At 30.8% G+C, this 21,561-nt stretch overlaps 1 protein-coding gene across 1 annotated transcript; it reads left to right on the top strand.

Moving 5' to 3' along the window:
• Positions 1–10,988: 10,988 nt before the first annotated feature.
• On the top strand, positions 10,989–15,759 carry LOC145254617 (uncharacterized). Its single transcript, XM_080113228.1, has 2 exons — positions 10,989–11,363; positions 15,721–15,759. Exons 1-2 carry the CDS (start codon positions 10,989–10,991, stop codon positions 15,757–15,759), a joined length of 414 nt encoding a protein of 137 aa, XP_079969354.1.
• The last annotated feature ends 5,802 nt before the right edge of the window (positions 15,760–21,561 follow it).

The raw sequence follows: 21,561 nt of genomic DNA, 5'->3' as shown, positions 1-21,561 counted from the left end.
TATTCAAATTAAAATAAAAATCAACTAAAGAATCTGGCAATGTAAATATTCAAATAAAAATAAAAATCAACTAAAGAATCTGGCAATGTAAATATTCAAATTAAAATAAAAATCAACTAAAGAATCTGGCAATGTAAATATTCAAATTAAAATAAAAATCAACTAAAGAATCTGGCAATGTAAATATTCAAATTAAAATAAAAATCAACTAAAGAATCTGGCAATGTAAATATTCAAATTAAAATAAAAATCAACTAAAGAATCTGGCAATGTAAATATTCAAATTAAAATAAAAATCAACTAAAGAATCTGGCAATGTAAATATTCAAATTAAAATAAAAATCAACTAAAGAATCTGGCAATGTAAATATTCAAATTAAAAATAAAAATCAACTAAAGAATCTGGCAATGTAAATATTCAAATTAAAATAAAAATCAACTAAAGAATCTGGCAATGTAAATATTCAAATAAAAATAAAAATCAACTAAAGAATCTGGCAATGTAAATATTCAAATTAAAATAAAAATCAACTAAAGAATCTGGCAATGTAAATATTCAAATTAAAATAAAAATCAACTAAAGAATCTGGCAATGTAAATATTCAAATTAAAATAAAAATCAACTAAAGAATCTGGCAATGTAAATATTCAAATAAAAATCAACTAAAGAATCTGGCAATGTAAATATTCAAAAAATAAAAATCAACTAAAGAATCTGGCAATGTAAATATTCAAATAAAAATAAAAATCAACTAAAGAATCTGGCAATGTAAATATTCAAATTAAAATAAAAATCAACTAAAGAATCTGGCAATGTAAATATTCAAATTAAAATAAAAATCAACTAAAGAATCTGGCAATGTAAATATTCAAATAAAAATCAACTAAAGAATCTGGCAATGTAAATATTCAAATAAAAATCAACTAAAGAATCTGGCAATGTAAATATTCAAATTAAAATAAAAATCAACTAAAGAATCTGGCAATGTAAATATTCAAATTAAAATAAAAATCAACTAAAGAATCTGGCAATGTAAATATTCAAATTAAAATAAAAATCAACTAAAGAATCTGGCAATGTAAATATTCAAATTAAAATAAAAATCAACTAAAGAATCTGGCAATGTAAATATTCAAATTAAAAATAAAAATCAACTAAAGAATCTGGCAATGTAAATATTCAAATTAAAATAAAAATCAACTAAAGAATCTGGCAATGTAAATATTCAAATAAAAATCAACTAAAGAATCTGGCAATGTAAATATTCAAATTAAAATAAAAATCAACTAAAGAATCTGGCAATGTAAATATTCAAATTAAAATAAAAATCAACTAAAGAATCTGGCAATGTAAATATTCAAATTAAAATAAAAATCAACTAAAGAATCTGGCAATGTAAATATTCAAATAAAAATCAACTAAAGAATCTGGCAATGTAAATATTCAAATTAAAATAAAAATCAACTAAAGAATCTGGCAATGTAAATATTCAAATAAAAATAAAAATCAACTAAAGAATCTGGCAATGTAAATATTCAAATAAAATAAAAATCAACTAAAGAATCTGGCAATGTAAATATTCAAATTAAAATAAAAATCAACTAAAGAATCTGGCAATGTAAATATTCAAATAAAAATAAAAATCAACTAAAGAATCTGGCAATGTAAATATTCAAATAAAAATAAAAATCCAACTAAAGAATCTGGCAATGTAAATATTCAAATAAAAATAAAAATCAACTAAAGAATCTGGCAATGTAAATATTCAAATAAAAATAAAAATCAACTAAAGAATCTGGCAATGTAAATATTCAAATTAAAATAAAAATCAACTAAAGAATCTGGCAATGTAAATATTCAAATTAAAATAAAAATCAACTAAAGAATCTGGCAATGTAAATATTCAAATAAAAATAAAAATCAACTAAAGAATCTGGCAATGTAAATATTCAAATAAAAATAAAAATCAACTAAAGAATCTGGCAATGTAAATATTCAAATAAAAATAAAAATCAACTAAAGAATCTGGCAATGTAAATATTCAAATTAAAATAAAAATCAACTAAAGAATCTGGCAATGTAAATATTCAAATTAAAATAAAAATCAACTAAAGAATCTGGCAATGTAAATATTCAAATTAAAATAAAAATCAACTAAAGAATCTGGCAATGTAAATATTCAAATAAAAATAAAAATCAACTAAAGAATCTGGCAATGTAAATATTCAAATTAAAATAAAAATCAACTAAAGAATCTGGCAATGTAAATATTCAAATTAAAATAAAAATCAACTAAAAGAATCTGGCAATGTAAATATTCAAATAAAAATCAACTAAAGAATCTGGCAATGTAAATATTCAAATTAAAATAAAAATCAACTAAAGAATCTGGCAATGTAAATATTCAAATTAAAATAAAAATCAACTAAAGAATCTGGCAATGTAAATATTCAAATTAAAATAAAAATCAACTAAAGAATCTGGCAATGTAAATATTCAAATTAAAATAAAAATCAACTAAAGAATCTGGCAATGTAAATATTCAAATAAAATAAAATCAACTAAAGAATCTGGCAATGTAAATATTCAAATTAAAATAAAAATCAACTAAAGAATCTGGCAATGTAAATATTCAAATTAAAATAAAAATCAACTAAAGAATCTGGCAATGTAAATATTCAAATAAAAATAAAAATCAACTAAAGAATCTGGCAATGTAAATATTCAAATTAAAATAAAAATCAACTAAAGAATCTGGCAATGTAAATATTCAAATAAAAATAAAAATCAACTAAAGAATCTGGCAATGTAAATATTCAAATTAAAAATAAAAATCAACTAAAGAATCTGGCAATGTAAATATTCAAATTAAAATAAAAATCAACTAAAGAATCTGGCAATGTAAATATTCAAATAAAAATAAAAATCAACTAAAGAAATCTGGCAATGTAAATATTCAAATAAAAATCAACTAAAGAATCTGGCAATGTAAATATTCAAATTAAAATAAAAATCAACTAAAGAATCTGGCAATGTAAATATTCAAATAAAAATAAAAATCAACTAAAGAATCTGGCAATGTAAATATTCAAATTAAAATAAAAATCAACTAAAGAATCTGGCAATGTAAATATTTAAATAAAAATCAACTAAAGAATCTGGCAATGTAAATATTCAAATAAAAATCAACTAAAGAATCTGGCAATGTAAATATTCAAATTAAAATAAAAATCAACTAAAGAATCTGGCAATGTAAATATTCAAATTAAAATAAAAATCAACTAAAGAATCTGGCAATGTAAATATTCAAATTAAAATAAAAATCAAACTAAAGAATCTGGCAATGTAAATATTCAAATTAAAATAAAAATCAACTAAAGAATCTGGCAATGTAAATATTCAAATAAAAATAAAAATCAACTAAAGAATCTGGCAATGTAAATATTCAAATAAAAATCAACTAAAGAATCTGGCAATGTAAATATTCAAATTAAAATAAAAATCAACTAAAGAATCTGGCAATGTAAATATTCAAATTAAAATAAAAATCAACTAAAGAATCTGGCAATGTAAATATTCAAATAAAAATCAACTAAAGAATCTGGCAATGTAAATATTCAAATTAAAATAAAAATCAACTAAAGAATCTGGCAATGTAAATATTCAAATAAAAATAAAAATCAACTAAAGAATCTGGCAATGTAAATATTCAAATTAAAATAAAAATCAACTAAAGAATCTGGCAATGTAAATATTCAAATAAAAATAAACTAAAGAATCTGGCAATGTAAATATTCAAATTAAAATAAAAATCAACTAAAGAATCTGGCAATGTAAATATTTAAATAAAAATCAACTAAAGAATCTGGCAATGTAAATATTCAAATAAAAATAAAAATCAACTAAAGAATCTGGCAATGTAAATATTCAAATTAAAATAAAAATCAACTAAAGAATCTGGCAATGTAAATATTTAAATAAAAATCAACTAAAGAATCTGGCAATGTAAATATTCAAATAAAAATCAACTAAAGAATCTGGCAATGTAAATATTCAAATTAAAATAAAAATCAACTAAAGAATCTGGCAATGTAAATATTCAAATTAAAATAAAAATCAACTAAAGAATCTGGCAATGTAAATATTCAAATTAAAATAAAAATCAACTAAAGAATCTGGCAATGTAAATATTCAAATTAAAATAAAAATCAACTAAAGAATCTGGCAATGTAAATATTCAAATAAAAATAAAAATCAACTAAAGAATCTGGCAATGTAAATATTCAAATAAAAATCAACTAAAGAATCTGGCAATGTAAATATTCAAATTAAAATAAAAATCAACTAAAGAATCTGGCAATGTAAATATTCAAATTAAAATAAAAATCAACTAAAGAATCTGGCAATGTAAATATTCAAATAAAAATCAACTAAAGAATCTGGCAATGTAAATATTCAAATTAAAATAAAAATCAACTAAAGAATCTGGCAATGTAAATATTCAAATTAAAATAAAAATCAACTAAAGAATCTGGCAATGTAAATATTCAAATTAAAATAAAAATCAACTAAAGAATCTGGCAATGTAAATATTCAAATAAAAATCAACTAAAGAATCTGGCAATGTAAATATTCAAATAAAAATAAACTAAAGAATCTGGCAATGTAAATATTCAAATTAAAATAAAAATCAACTAAAGAATCTGGCAATGTAAATATTTAAATAAAAATCAACTAAAGAATCTGGCAATGTAAATATTCAAATTAAAATAAAAATCAACTAAATTCGGTAGTCACAACTATAAGCAACACAAGTTATTTTAAATGGAAATTTTTGAAAAACGATTTAACGATATCTCGCTGGTGTGCACGATGTGTTCATATCTATAAACCGGCCTAATATCAGATTTCTGTAATTTTTTAGATGAAGAATTGAGAATTTGGATTATTTGGACTACTGCTGACTACATCTTGAGTATTATTCTCACCATGTTTCAGCTGATGTAACTTCCGACCTTCTTCGTGTGTATCTTGTCGAACTCTGTATGGAATTTGTTGCAAAGAAATCGAGGTTTTTTTTTTTTCATTAAACAACTGAACTAACCAATATTTCCATCAAGAAGTTACTTCTCTTATGCCAACTCCTTCTTCAAGGAATCTATATATAAATTCCATCTTATTTGTGCGTGTGCATGTATATATATTTGTTGGGCAATGCCAGGTTTCCAACATTGCAGTGTTGGAAGATATATGGTTCGATCTAGACTCCTAGAATTCTATAAATGTTGACTCCTTATTTTAAAGTCTTCCAATAGTCAGACTTTGCTTCTTCAGAAACAGAGCAAGCAACAGACTAGCCTATTATATTATAACCTACCAGCAGGCCGCCAGGCGTTGCCTAGTCGTAAAATATGCATAAATATTATTTTAATTAACGCATAATTCTTGTTGACTACAAACAGAAATACCGTAGGTATTAAATATAACGTTAAATTCCTTAAAAAAAAATAGATAAATAAAAATAAATAAATAAAACTGGAAAGAAACTGGGACATGTGCATATGAGCATTGTTTTTTATCTAAATGTTCATTTCTTGTAAGTAAAAAAAAAAAAAAAAAAAAAAAATGGCCGAGCTGAGATTGAAACCAAAACCTAAAGACACAGTTAAGTACGGTAACTATTAGGCTAGCTTGACAATATATAAAAAGTGTTTTCAAACTTATTCTTAACATAAGTAAGCTTGATTCACTCGTGAGCATTCATGAAACAGTTGACAAACAGATAAAAATCTGATGCCCCCCCCCTCAAGTACCAATTTTTAAATTTTGACCCCTTAGCAGCCATTTTTTCCGGATGAAAATGGATTAAAAAGTTTTCCGCGTGTTTGAATATCCTACATACCAAATTTCAAGCCTGTAGATCAAAAATTCGTTGAGTATATAGGTTGGGAAGTGTCCTCACACACTTTTATAGATATATAGATTACCTTGGATTTGCCTTCCAACAAGGGCAGAGTTAGACACAACATCAGTTTTTAATGTGGGGGAAAACCAACTCCCCAATGAGTTGGAACGATTACATTGAAAGCGTTGCCAGGGCCGCTGCAAAGAAGGTAGGCTCTCTCTACCGTGCTAGAAAACTACTAACACCCGAAAGTATTCTGTACCTCTATAAGGCCACCATTCGCCCATGTATGGAGTATTGTTGTCACATTTGGGCTGGTGCATCTGCTACTAGTCTCTTGCTCCTAGACAAGGTTCAAAAGAGAGTCGCAAATCTGATAGGCCCTGAACTGGCATCTAAGCTTCAGCCTCTGTCCCATCGACGTAATGTTGCATCCCTCTGCTTGTTTTACAAGTATTTTAATGGTGAATGCTCTGCAGGCACTTGTGCCCCCACGATGTAGACGCCCTCGACAAACCCAACAGGCAGCTAAATCCCACCCCCACACAGTAGAGATCCCTAGATGTAAAAGATCTTTCTACTTCAGTAGTTTCTTCCCCAGAACCGCTAAACTCTGGAATTCCATTCCAGGCCACTGCTTCCCCAACTGTACTGACATGCAGAGGTTCAAGTGTAATGTGAACCGACATCTTGCTGCCCAAATCCCAACATAGTACCCCAGTAGTTGTTGCCCCTGATAGTAGCCCCTACACCAAAGTGGCAATGTGCCTTGTTTGGGGTGAAAATGTAATAAAAAAAAAAAAGGTGGGGGGGCACTCATTATTTTAAAAAACATTTCATGTTTAGCCGGTTAAAATAGTTTTTAAGGGGGTCATAATGAAGTATACGTACAAGTAATCAGACAAACATGTTATACAGTGGGGCAGATTGCTGAAAATGAAATGAAATATTGAGATAACCTGCCCCACTATTTTAATTGGGCTCCAGAAGACGGTTGGAGTAAAAAAAACAAAACAAAAAAACGTACAAATCCGATTTTTAGCATTCTTAAAAGTTTGAATCTATTGAAAATGTTATCTTCCAACTGAGGTAGTCATTTTTTTTTTTTTGTAGTGGTGACCAGTCAAATTTGTCTACTTTTTTCTCTGTTCGTTCAGTTTAGTTCTTTCTTTCATTTAATTAAGATGTTCAATTTTCTCATCGAGTTTGGTATTCCAAAAGTATTTTGAATTTGTTTTCTGACTTTTTTTCTTTTTTTTTTTTTTGCTGTTTAAAATTATTTTTTTTAATAACTTTCACCATGGCAGAGGTAATACAGATTAAGCGGCCCACTTAATTATAGTCCTATCTCTCTAATCTTTCTCTTAACGACCAACTGACACCACAAGACAAAATCCAATTCTTTTTCCAACAAGATGGCGCTACATGCCACACAGTCTCACATATCACTGAAACGAGTTCATGACATGTTTATGGAAGAGAGAACAATAAGCAAAGGGTTATGGCCACCACGTTCCCCGGACTTGTAACCATGTGATTTTTATCTTTGAGGGACTTTAAAACAAAAAGTTTATGCAAATAATCCTCACAATCTAGACCAACTAAAAGAGAACATTACCAACGCTATCAGAAGAATAACCAGAGAAGATCTACAGGCAGTATCTGCAAACGCTGTTAAATGTACCCAGAAATGCATAGATGTCAACGGGGAGCAGTTCCAGCATCTTTTATAACAATACAGGTAATTAAAATAATGCTACAGGTCATTTAAACAATAGAAGAATGTTCATCTCCTCTACTACAATTTCTGGGCTACTTTTAAGTGGGCCACCCTGTATTCCCAGTTGTTTGTCACTGTGTACAACCTAGCGTCCATATTGCTTGATCAATTGTCACCAAACTTGGTCAAAATCTCAGTCAAGTGAAAAGATTTGTATGCATGTATATGTCCAGAGATAAGGAACTCATTTAATTTTGAGATATCTAGGTCAAATCTAAAAAAAAAAAAAAAAAAAAAAAAAAAAAAAGTAAAAGTCACTTTATGCAATAATTTTGGTTCTATTAATAGAGATTCGATACTTGGCCTATATTGTAATCCATGAAATCCCATCTTATTTGACCATGGGCTTGGAAAATTTGGTCTTAGTCGAAATTTGGTGGAATTTCAACTTCCATTTATATATGGATCTGATATCTTATTATAACCAATTTGTAACATTTTTGCTTGATCAGATAAATAGGTTTTGAGTTATTAACGTTTTTATGCAATAACTTTATAAATACTCCGTACAATATGGAGAAGTATAGTCCAGATAAGACTTTGGTAATGCGAGACAAAAGTATACAGTTCCACAACTGACTTAGTGTCTTGTTTTTTATTTAAATTAAAAATAAAAAAAAACAAAAACAAACAAAAAAACAAGTCCAAGTGGTAATGGCCCCTTAAAAAATGAGCTAGCATAACCTACTATTTGTTTCTCGGCTCGTTTAAGAGGTGGGAATGTTGTCACCTGAACTTAGGGTTAAGAAAGTATTTTTGCTTCCGAGAAGCAAACAAACAAAATATTATTTAATTTTTTTTTTTTTTTTTTTTTTTTTAAGTTTCAAAAATCTCCCCCTCTTAAACAAACCGAGAAACAAATAGTAGCTTATGCTAGTTTGTTTCTTTTAAGGGACCATTGCCATTCGGACTTAGTCAAGAGAGTGTTTTTTGTTTGTTTTTGTAATTTAGTAAGAAACAATAAAATCAAACAAAAAAAGATATTACAAAGCAATGATAATGGTGTAATTTGCATGGGGGACAACTTTGACTTTTCACCACTATAACTTTCATATGTTCAATATCAGCCGAATCCGTCTAAAACCTCCAACACTCAACTTCGCAAGCCTACAGGTTTCTTAAACAATCGAGTCGATATTTAAAAATTTGGCACTAGTGTACTACTGTACACTTAATAACCCTTATCCTCGAGTGGTCTCCAGGCCTTGATGTGGTGACGTTAATGTAAAAAAAAAAAAAAAAGATTTGACAATGTCTCAAGGGTGCAGCCATGGAAAAATGAAGCCATAAAAACGGCTTTATGTTGATTTTTGGTAGATATTTTTTTTTATATTAACATTAAATGAAAAATCAGTTTTAAAATTTAAATTAACCAGAAGTATTTTTTGTTTTCATGTTCAGAAGAGTTGTAATGCCTCCATTCAGTCTCAAGAGATAATGGATACTCCTTATAAGGGCAGCTGCACATTTAATTGTGAAGCAAGGGTTGCACAATCATCAACAACACTTCTCCTGAATTGGCACTGCTCGAGTCCAGTAGCAAGAAGTGCTAGATGACTGGAAACAATGCCAAGATAAGCGGAGAGCACATACAGCACCTGGTATTTCCAAATGGTCACCCATTTTAGTACTTACCAGGTTCAACATTGCTTAACTTTGGTGATCTAATGGGAACTGGTGTATTAACGTGAATTATGCCGAAAACAGTTATACTAGGGAAAAAAAGGGAGACAATCCAAGATTTAATGATTGATTCATAATCAAATTTAAATTATGAACTTTTGAATTTTTTTAGTGTTATTTGCCATTTTAAATTTTCATAAATCAAACTATTGAAAAAAAACAAAAAAAAAAACAACTAACATTTCAAAATATTCTAATTTATGTATATCTAAATAATTATATTTTCTTAAAGTTTATAAAAATAAAAAAATCCATTTCATACTATTCTTAACCGAATGGTACATTGTATTTGCACATAAAAAAACATTAAAATTAATTTGAATTTTATTAGTAAACTTTAATTCAAAATATTGTTGCTCATATAGTATTACGCATATGTTAGATATGAAGCTGGAGCAATGCCAATAAAAACAGATGAGCACACACGAACATTCCAGATGGATTTTTTTATCTACATTCTTGTGTCCCATAATATGACCGGAATTGTAATTATCACAGAAAACAAACAAAGGTTACATTCCAAATCGGGAGGTTATGAACTGCACAATGCAAAATAAAAAAGAACAATGAAATATTTTGAAAATTATATTCCAGGAATGTCGGTTGATGTCTATAGAAGACAGTTAACATGTTTATATTAACTGTCTTCTATAGACATCAACACACACACAGAGAGAGAGAGAAGACTGACAGTCTTTCAACATGGTTGACATTTATCAGCCGTCGCTGCCACACTCTCACAAACCAACCCCTACAACTAAACATCTCTTTGTTGATGGGCAAAAGTTTAATTGTAAATCTAATTTATAAAACTTACTATCTCCATATTTTCAAACTATCTCTTCTGTAACTAAAAGTTGTCGAGTGGTGCTGGGGTGTCAAATGATTCGATTTTTTAGAGACCATTCTTTTATGGGTGTTTAGCCGGTTAAAATAGTTTTTAAGGGTCAAAATTTAAAAAAAAAAAAGAAAAGAAAGTTAAACATTTTGTACATTCATCTTAGTTTATTTTTAATCAGTTCATATGTGTGTCAAATTGGTAACGTCACCAGCTTTGGATGCTACAGTTTTGCTTTCGGTTTCGATTCTAGCTGATGGTACCCAAATACTTTTTACTTTTGAAATCAGGACTAATAATATATACAAAATCTGGACAAATTAAAATATCATATTTAAGCGTATTTTATGACCGGGCAAAACCGCCCCATCCCCAACTAGTAAGCTTATCTGTTGATAAATTTGTGTTGATGTTGAGAATAACGACAAGAATTGTCAGTTGTATATATAATTTTGCAAGCATGTGGAAGGTGCAAGCTAGAAAATTATATATGCATTCAAGAACGCAAATTTGTAAATTTAAAAAAAAAAAACCAAACAAACATTTAAAATGTGTGAATATACTGAAATATGAAACGTCTCTTTAAGTAATCCAATTGGCCAAATTTCCATTAGTAACGATTACTACGATATTATCCATTGACTACTCAATAACCCAACACAACATCTGCCTATCTACGAAGCTGAAGGTCTACAATGCTGTGGTCCTTCCCTCCCTGCTCTATGGTTGTGAGACGTGGACACTGTACCGCAGGCATATAAAGAAACTGGAGCTCTTCCACATGCGAGCTCTCCGCTCTATCCTGGGAATCAAATGGCAGGATCGCATCACCAATCTGAAGGTCCTTGACAAAGCTAAGTCCACCAGTATAGAGGCCATCATCATCAAGACCCAATTTCGTTGGGTTGGACACGTGATTCGAATGGATGCATGTCGGATGCCTAAATGCCTGATGTACGGAGAGCTCCAGACCGGCAAAAGAAACCAAGGTCGACCAAAACTGCGGTATAAAGAAACTGTTAAAGCCAATCTGCAATGGTGTCGTATCAAACCAGGAGACCTAGAGGGACATGCTATGGACAGACCAAAATGGCGAGACTCAACTCACAAGGCTGCTGTCAACTTTGAAGAGGCTCATAGCCAGAAACTCACTGCTGCCAGAGAGAGACACCACAGAGCAGCTTCAGCGGTGATCACAACAACTGACTCCAGTGCCCCCCCCCCCCAATGTTCTAGACTTTGTGCCTCTAGACTGGGGCTGCTGAGCCACCTCCGTGTGCACAGATGAGATGCAGAACACAAATGTCATCATCGGCTCCGACGGACAACCACCACTCAGTAACCCTTATCCTCGAGTGGCCTCCAGGCCTTGATAAGTGGTTCCCCCCCTCCTCCTTCCCCATGTAAATTAAAAAAAAAAATCAAGATTGACAATGTCTCAAGGTTGCGGCCACGGAAAAATGAAGCAATATTTTTTTTTTTTTTTGCAAATACTTTTTATATTAACGTTAAATGAGAAATCTGTTTTAAAATTTAAATTAATTCTGTAGATGTTTATGTGAATAATGTTTTCTGTTGTGTTCGTTTTTACTTGAACCTATTTTGATTTATGATTAAATTTTGGTTTAAAAAAAAAAAGAAAAAGAAAAAAAAAGGTCATTATTGTCTTCCTTTCCTCTAGTGCAACCAGAAAAAGAAAAAATACTTCCTGTTAGTGCTGAAAATTTCTATATGAAAAGAAAAAAGAAAAAAAAAAAAAAACATTGTAAAAGTTTATATTCCATCTTAAATTTTTGTTTTTATTTTTAATCAAACAAAATCTTCTTAAAAGATTAGTTTTGTTAAATAACAAGTCCGCATACAATTTTAAATCAAAATATTTTTTTTTTTTTTGTTTGCTGCTAATTTCACGTTTAATGTGAAAATTGAAAAAGTACACTTTTTTTTTTTTTTTTTTTTACCAAACATCCATAAATAAAACCAATACATACAAGTAACAGATGTATTTTACAAGTGTGTGTGTGTGTGTGTGTGTGTGTGTTTGTGTGGTTTACTCGCATACATAGACACAAACAATCAGAATTCCAGAAACATTTACATATTCATACAAACCAACATGCAGCTTTTCTTGCGTTGTTTTTTTGTGTGTTGTACAAGAAAGAGGTGTGTAAAAAAAAAAAAGTAGCAGGTGTTGCATTTAATTAAAAAAAAAACAAAAAAGGTAAATGATGTACGCCTAAACAGAATGCACTAAAATAAATAAATAAAAATGTGTACAGGCGATAAGTTTTTTTTTTTTAATCTTTAAAAAATATTATTAAACAAGGAACCATTTCAAATTAAACTCTATTTAGTACTAGCAGGCTGCCCGGCGTTGTCCTGTCATAAAATATTCATAATATTATATTTTAATACTCGAGCTGAGATCGAAACCAAAACTTAACATTAGGCTAGCTTGACACGATCTATAAAAAGTGTTTTCGAACGTACTCGTACTTAGCATAATGAATGTCATGAATGATTCACGCATGCGCATTCGTGAAACAGTTGACAAACAGATAAAAATCTGATCCCCGCTCCCATGTACCAATAAAAGTTTTTGACCCCTTAGTTCTTTTCTCCGGACGAAAACTGTTTAAAAAGTTTTCCACGTGTCTGAATACCCTATATACCAAATTTCAAGTCTGTAGATCGAAAATTCGTTGAGTATATAGGTTGAAAATCGTCCTCACACAAAGGCACACATTCTCACTTTTATAGATATATAGATTACGCATTTAAAGTAAAAAAAAAAAATCAAAAACATTCAAAATGTATAAATATGCTAAACTAATTCAGATTTGACAATGTCTAAGGGTTGTGCCCAGAGAAGAAAATTCTGTCTAAGCAATGTTTTTTGTTAAATGTTGTTTACATTAATAGATATTAAGGAATCATTCAGTTAAAATTTGAGTTTCGTTTTTAGATGAACACGACATCAAGTCAAAGTTATTAGTCGTTTTGTTTTGCTTTATATAAAGTTGCCACTTTTCAAGCATACTTTGATGCCTCTGTTCAATCTTGAAAGACAAAGGATACCCCCTGTAAGGGCAGCTGTGTGTGCAATTATGTGGCAAGGGTTGCGCAAACCCCCAACCACACTTCTCCTGAATCGGTACTGCTTGAGTCCAGTGGCAAGGAGAAGTCCAGGATGATTGGAAACGGTACCGAGATAAGCGGAGAGCACATACAGCACCTAGAAGTCCCAAATGGTCACCCATCTGGTACTTGCCAGGCTCATTGCTTAACTTTGATATCTGAAGGAAACCAGTGTGTACAAATGTGATTATGCAGTATCAAGCATATTTATCTCAAATTCAAATGCATAATACTAACTGTATTTTAATGGGAAGGATTCCTGATTTAGTAATATTTAACATAAAACTATTTTTTTTTTTTTTTTATGACTATAAAGAATTATACTTTTGCATTTCTTCCATGACTTTTATGGTTTGGCAGAAATTTTTCAATATGACATCTTACTGGAACAAAAGTAGTGTATCATTTATCATGGAACCTATTTTTTTTTCCTTAATTACTATATAAATACTAAATTGATTTTAAATCCAAGAAGTTCATTATATCATAAGCCCTCCTCCTCTTTTTGGGTCATGCACTTTTGTTAAATTACATCATCACCTGCTATTATTACTTGTTTTTCATAGGCCGGTCCCGACGATGGTCTGTCACAGTTTATTATATTTTTATTCTAAGATGGAGATTCCTCACTGCCCCGTTCGCAGTTCCACTCCAGGGGCTGGCATTAGACAGACCCCTTCGTGGTGGGGCCCCTTCCGGCTCTGACCTACAATGATCCATGACTAGAGGCTATGCACACAGAGGTCGTATGTGCGATGATTCGATTCGTAGACCGGCCTATGAATAGGGGCAGCAAACTGCCCTATCGGTGACTTCGAACACAGCAACGCAGACGGAGGCACGGCACAGACGGAGGCACGATGCCTTCCCAGGTAGATTTTACAGTGATGATGGGTTTCACGTACCACGCATGTATGTGTCGTAGAAGCACTTTAAAAGTAGTGGTCAATGTTTATATAAAAAACTTGGAGATATGATTTCTGAACGCTGACCCCAAGTTTTAGTCATAGAACTGCTGATTATCAACTAAATGGTTATAGGTTTAATCCCTGGCTTGGGATGGCAGCTAGTCTAGCCACACTGAATATATACAGTGATAAAAACTGTGGATGACACATAATATATATATAGTGAATAAATGACAAAAGACTATATTCCAAAGTTCATGATGCTGACCATCTTATAATTTATTCCTTTAATTCAGTTGACATTTACAATTCTCTCTCTCTCTCTCTCTCTCTCTGAGTGTGTGTGTTATCGCCTATCTACTACTTTTGCTTGAAAATTTGAAAACTCTGTTTAGGCATATCATCTGAACATTTACCAATAAAAAAAAATTACAAAAAGCGGGAAAATTTTTTCTTTTCATAACCCACTGTACAAAAGAAAGAAAAAAAAAATGGAGTGTTTAGGATGTGTTGTTTCAGCAACGTGATATATAAAAAAATTGAAAATTTTCGATCAAATATTTATGTATCAAATAAATACAAAATATTACATTGAAAATAATTTTTTGGAGCTACAATGGGTTAAGTCTTTCTATCTGAAATATCAGTTAAAGCAAAACAAAATAATAAGTCTTTAAACAAATTTTTTTCTTTTTTTTAAAATGATTATTATTTGAACAAACAAAGACCAAAAATGTCTATATTTTTTACCCAGTTGGGTAAAATATTATGCAGCAGTTTGAAACGTTCAACGTTTCAATAGTTGGGAAGATATAGCAAATCAGTTCTATAAAAAAAATATATATTAAAAGAAAGTTTGGGTTTTCAACAAATTGGTGCTGCTAGAGCTGGGAATCCAGCTTCGCTTGAATGTTTGTGATTTACGGAACAAACCAGAAATGGTTGAAGCAGTTTATGATTTAAAAGCCGGTAAAAAAAAAAAAAAAAAAAAAAAAAAAAAAAAAATAGCAAACGACACTAAATGCAAGATTGGGGTTAAAAACATTCTTTGCCTCCCTCCCTCTCTCGTTATCAATAAAATTAAAAAAAAAAAAAAATTTTTTTTTAATATGTGGCCCACAGACGGAAGTTGGGGTTGGGGTTGGTTAACCTAAATTTTATGTCGGGGACGGGGGGGGGGCGGAGATTTAAAATTTCTTTTCATTAATATCTGTACTAATTGACTATTCAGAGACGGCTTGGCCATTTCTGGTCAGTTCAATAAGCTGCAATCGGAAGCATTCTGGCCGACACGGATTCCCAGCTGTAGAAGTACTCCAAAAATTTAAATATAGGAAGAAGTGCAAAGAAATCAACAATCATGAAAAAAAAAAAAAAAAAAAAAAAAAAAACACAGAAAGGGAGATAATTTTAACAAAACCTAGTTATATTCTCTTTTAATGTTTTGTTCACAATTGCGTATTTTAGGTTCAAACTTGGGAATTTTGGTACCGAGGCCTGCGGTAACCAGTTGATTAGCCAAAGGGACTACCACCCCACCCTTTGTTTCTTAACTTCAAATTTTAGCTGGTAATGTAGAACCATTTCGTTCACCTCTCTATGCAGTTTGGTATTTTAAAATGGCCGGTAACTTTCATTTTAATTAAATTGAATCTTGAAGGACAAATGTTTTTGTGTTTTTTATTGTTTTTTTTTTGTTTTTGTTTTTTCATAATTTCAAAATTAAATTACTTTTCAGGATATAAATCTAACTTTTTTTTTTTTTTTTTTAAATAAATTTAAAGCTGTAAATGACACTAATTTATGACCAGTAATGACATTTTTTTACCCAAAAGATCCCCCCCCTCCTCAAGTTTTTCTTATGAATCATGTTTTTAATATATAATCTGTCATTTTATATTCAGTATAAAGAGTGCCAATTTATTAGCTATTAATAATTATAGAACATAAATGCATTTAATAAAATTTATGCCATTTCTTTTAGGGGGGAAAAAGTGCTTGTTGAGAATTCCTGATATTTAAAAAAAAAATCTGTCTGATGTATGAACCCATAACAATAAGAAAATATATTCCAAAAAGAAAAAAAAAAGTTATATAAATTGATCAAGTAGTTTTATTAAAAAAAAAAAAAAAAAGTGCTTCTTCATTATAATCGTGAAATCAGAAAATAGAAATTCTGAGTTTCAAGTAAGACCAATGGTATCTATTTAATTTGTCACATCAAAAAATTACAAAAAGCAATACAATTATCAATGAAAATAGTTTTTGAAATAAATTACAAATTTATGCATAAACAGCGTAGTCAGGGGAAGTAACTCGTCCGTCTTATTACAATTAATAGCGGATGTTACTGATTCATGAAATCTTCAAATGTTTTATGTAATAATGCAGTAAATATTTAACTAATTTCAACATGACAACGAAGTAACTTTTAGTTGAAATTGACATAAAAAGTAAGTAGATGCCATTATTTGTTTTTCAATGAAAATTCATTTTTCTTTTTACTTTCAGATTATGTTATTATAACGAAGAAGCACAAAATGATTTTTAAGTGAATTTTAGTTTTTCTGATGTTCCACTCCCTCCTCCTCCTCCTCTCCTTGTGTTAAGAATTTCTTTTTAAAATTTCCATCCATCTATATATCTTGAGCCCCTGGAGGGGCATAGGCCATCTACAACTTTTTTTAGATGTTTTTGTAGTGAGGAGTTTTTTTTTACAGGGTGAGGGTGTTGGCCCCACACCCAACCTTCCCAGAAGGTACATACAGCGCCTAGCCTTCCCAAATGTTCACCCATCTGGTACTGCCCAGGCTCAACGTTGCTTAACTTCGGTGATCTGGCGAGAACCGGTGTGTCAACGTGATTGTGCCGTACTTTTAAAATTTCACTTAGGAAATAACCCCAAATAATTAAAATTTTGTTCCTTCAATCTGTTTTCAAAAATGGCGTCGTGAGACAATTGCTTTTCAGTTTGCTATATATTTCATATTTACAAAAAAAAAAAAAAAAAAAAAAACTACTATCAATTCACATGATTTTTGGAATATGTTTTTTTTTCAGTTGTGGATATGTACATCATATAGATTTTTCTTTATGACTATTTTAATGTAGGGGGGTCTGCAGAAGTATCTCAAAAAGTCTTATTATTACAAGAGAAGCAAGAGCAGAAAACGACGGCAATTTTTTTGTTTTACGGAGAATTTTTCAAACAATCTAGTATTTTTTTTTCTCATTTTAAAATGGCAAGACAACTTTAAAAATGGATTTAACCCTTTACGACCTGGTTGAACTAATTCGTTCAGCGGTAAATAAATAAATATAACGGCATAAATAAAGTGGGAATTGATTCAAACACGCCTTGTACGTATTAGTTCAGTATCTGGTAGATGTCACATACCGCCAGATTGCAATTGTCCATTGCTTACATTTAGTATATCGCCATCTGTCTCAGAGAATGGAGGATTTCTTTTGTCATAAATACACTTTTCTCAAACACTGAATAATAATCAAGGTAAGTTTATGAAATGCAAAAATTCTCAGTGGTAGTTTAACTATTGAACTTCATATTTTCAGTTTGAAGACAATCATAGTATCATTACCCTTTAAACTAACTAAAATTAATAAAAACGATAAAATAAAATAGTAAATGAATAATAATAAAAAAAAAAATAATATATTATATATATATATATTATATAAAATACTTATATGTACATACATGCAGGCGTTAAAAAGTTGAACTTAAAAATTTTTTTAATCAAAATTGATTTGACACCAGTCTGCGTTCGTTCCAATAACGGCCGACTAGAGAAAAGTCTTTTCTAACGTGATCCTTGACAATGGGATTTTAATCCCGAGATTTGGATTCCACTCTAACATCTTGTACACTCGATAATAAAGAAAATTATGGTGGGGGGGGGGAGTTATTTAATATTTCCAAATACTTGTAAAAGCGTACTCGCAGAGGAGAAATTACATTAAAAAAATCCTTTAAAAATAAATGTTTAAAAAAAAAATCATCTACATCATAATTCAGGTCATAAAGGGTCAAGAATTCATCTTTTTATGTCATCAATTGTAACACCATGTTTCCAACTTTTTGAGACGACGATCAACAATTTGGTATTATTCAAATGACTGTTCAGGTCTTGGATCTTGTTCTCACAACATTTTACTGATGCAACTTCTGACCTTCGTCAGGTGCATCTTGCCAAACTCTAAAATTTATATGGAATTTTGGACAGAACCCAAGGGGGGTAGATTGAGCGACACTAGTGCAGTTTAGCATCCACAAGCATTTATATAGCATAAATATCAACTGTACTGAGGATATTAAACTTTCAAAACACTATCACTGATTACTACACTTTCTCCCCTCACATTGGACCTATGGCGTAACGGATAAAGAGCTAAGTCATAATCAGTTTTAAGTATTTGTCTTTTAAATACAGGCGATAACTAAAATAAAATTAATTACTTAACGACTGAACAAGAACAATCTACTTCCGGGGATTCAATTAAAAATCAGGTTTGAAATTTCGAAGATTCAAGAGTTTGATAAGATGCACCAGAAAAAGGTTGGCAGTTACATCGGACGAAACGTTGTGAAGAATAACATCCAAAAATGAGAACCGAATAATCCGATTGTAACAATAGTTCCAAAGAGAAAATCATTTCACAAAAAAAAAAACAAAAAAAAAATTCTTCCCCAGTTTACATTTTTTTTTTCAGCCATCAACCCTCGCCCCCCATCCTCCCCCAAAATGCGCTTTTGACAAAGTGCGAATATCTCATGAGATAATAAATATACAAGCCACAACACATTCTAAAAAAATACATCTATATACAGGCCGGCTTTTACAGATACAATTACTTAACCGACAGGAAAATACAAAATTATCTAAGCAAACATCACTGTTGGGTCAGTATTTCTTCCTTTTTAGTTGCCTCTCTATGAGGACAGAAAGGTCGTCCTTTTCTTTTAATGTGTGCGTGTGGAGGTGGGAAACCCAGTTCCCTCCTATAAAGGGGCGCTCTGGTTTGGAACAAATTTGGGTTTTGTATTACTGTACACACAGATTCGAAAAAGTTGTCAAAAAACAAATATACAACAAATAAATGTTATCAAAGGCAAGATAAGTTACTTTTCTACCTAACTGAATGTTTTTATTTAATGTAATATGTTTATTCAACTTGAAAAACAGTGTTTACCGATGTATTGTAAAATTTAAAATGCCGCCCGACTCTCTCTCTCTCTCTGACAACGTAAGTTTGGGAAAAGGAGTTATAAATAAAAAAAAGACAAAATCCGGTTAGAAACTCGCTCAATATATGTTAACGTGACATGGCTGACACATATTCGGTGCGTTTTTAACAGTATTTTGCATATTTTTATCTCCTTTTCCCAAACTTACCGAGAGAGTCAGGTGCCATTTTAAATTTTCCAATACATCGGTAAACACTGTATTTTTTCCGATCTGAATAAACATGTTAGATTGAATAAAAACACTAAAAACATATCCAGTCAGGTAGAAAAGTAACTTATCTTGCCTTTGATAACATTTATTTATGTTTTTTGACAACTTTTTCGAATCTGTGTACAGCAACACAAAACCCAAATTTTAAATTAGCTTAGTCTAGAAGGATTTCTTCACTAACTGAAGGCAGAAAAGATGAGTAAGACGGGCAAAAGATTTATATATGAGAACTTTTTTTTTTTACCTTGAAGCGTCGCACATTAATTGAAAAAATTACGTATATAAATGGATACATTCGGAAGGCTAAAAATAACGCATTTTATTTTTAAATAAACTAATTTGTTTATTTAAAAAAAAAAAAAAAATGCATTGTTTTTGAGCCTTCGAAACGTATCAATTTATATACATATATTTTTTTTCAATATATACATTTAATAACCGACATTGGTTGATGAGCTGTTCTCCCTCCCTCTCTGTTTTAATGGATGACATCACTCAGTGTGCACAGAGACAAACAAACAAAATCTGCAATTGTTTTTAGTATTATAAGTATCAATAAAATTGGTTTGCTTTTACATATGTTTTAGAACATATCAATCATTTAGGAGTATATTCAACGTTTAAGCAATACTCATTGCAAACAATTGTATAGAATGTAATTGAACACAAATTGTTATTAAACCCATAAACACGTTCATATCTTTCCCCTCAAGCTTATTAGTGTGTAAGCATTTCATGGATCCGATCAGATTTGAACTCTTCTAGAATGCCATTACAACACAATCATTCTCTTGACCTTCGGGACAAGATCAAAGTGTAGTATTTGTTTCGGCAGATACTGCAAGCTAGGACTAGCTATGACTAGCAAAGACCAGATGTGGGGGCAACCCCACATGCTTGACCTTTAACCAGCTCCCATTTCCCTCCTCTCGGGAGCTGGTCCCCTTTTTCCCTTCCCCCTCCCTTTACTCCTCACAATAAAAATTGGCTTTGTGCCTAATTTGCTCGGTGGGGGAGCAAATAAATACAAGATCAAAGTGTAGTATCTGTTCCGGCAGATACTGCAAGCAAAGACCATATGTGGGGGAAACCCCACATATAAGACCTTGGTCAATGTAGGGGCAACCCTTTCATACCAATTGTCACTATCCAGCTCCCCTACTCCCCGGGGAGTTGGTCCCCATTTCCCCTTCACTCCTCACATTAAAAATCGGCCTTGTGCCTAATTTGCTCAGTGAGGGAGCAAATAAATACCTCAAAGTGTAGTATCTGTTCTTCAGATGCTGCACTTCTATTTCTTGTTCTCTTTCGGTGGAGGAGAAATCCTTCACAACTGAGACAATTTTTATTTTTGTACCTTTTCTCCACGTTAAAAAACGACCCCGGTGTCTAACTCTGTCCCGTGGGGAGGCATAGTAAATAGGTACAACAGGTGAATTATCCAAGGCTGTCCGAAATCTAAGTGTGCTGAATTGGTCTCGGGAGTGGGGGAAACGAGGGACCTTTGTGGACATTCGTTATTACTTTAACATAGACCTCTATTCGTTGTTATTGTATCATCGTAAAGAGTTTTAGTTATTTTATTTTTTTCATATATAGTTAAATAATTATCTTCAATAAGATGATATATATATTAGCAGGCCACCTGGCAAGCTTGAATATGATAGTATAGTTCATGCAGATTACATATTTATTATTATAGAGACAATTCTCTATCAATTAGATTGAACCTAATATATGGTAACGAGATCCAAACTAAAAAAAAAAAAAAAAAAAAAAAATACATATATGACCTGGGTGTGATCAGCTAGAATCGAAACAAAAACATACA

Source organism: Euprymna scolopes, chromosome 30 (genome assembly GCF_053919585.1).
Source record: "Euprymna scolopes isolate OS-2025 chromosome 30, ASM5391958v1, whole genome shotgun sequence".
Taxonomy (NCBI): domain Eukaryota; kingdom Metazoa; phylum Mollusca; class Cephalopoda; order Sepiida; family Sepiolidae; genus Euprymna; species Euprymna scolopes.
Note: the sequence above shows the minus strand (reverse complement) of the source record. Positions and strands in the feature narration are given on the sequence as shown.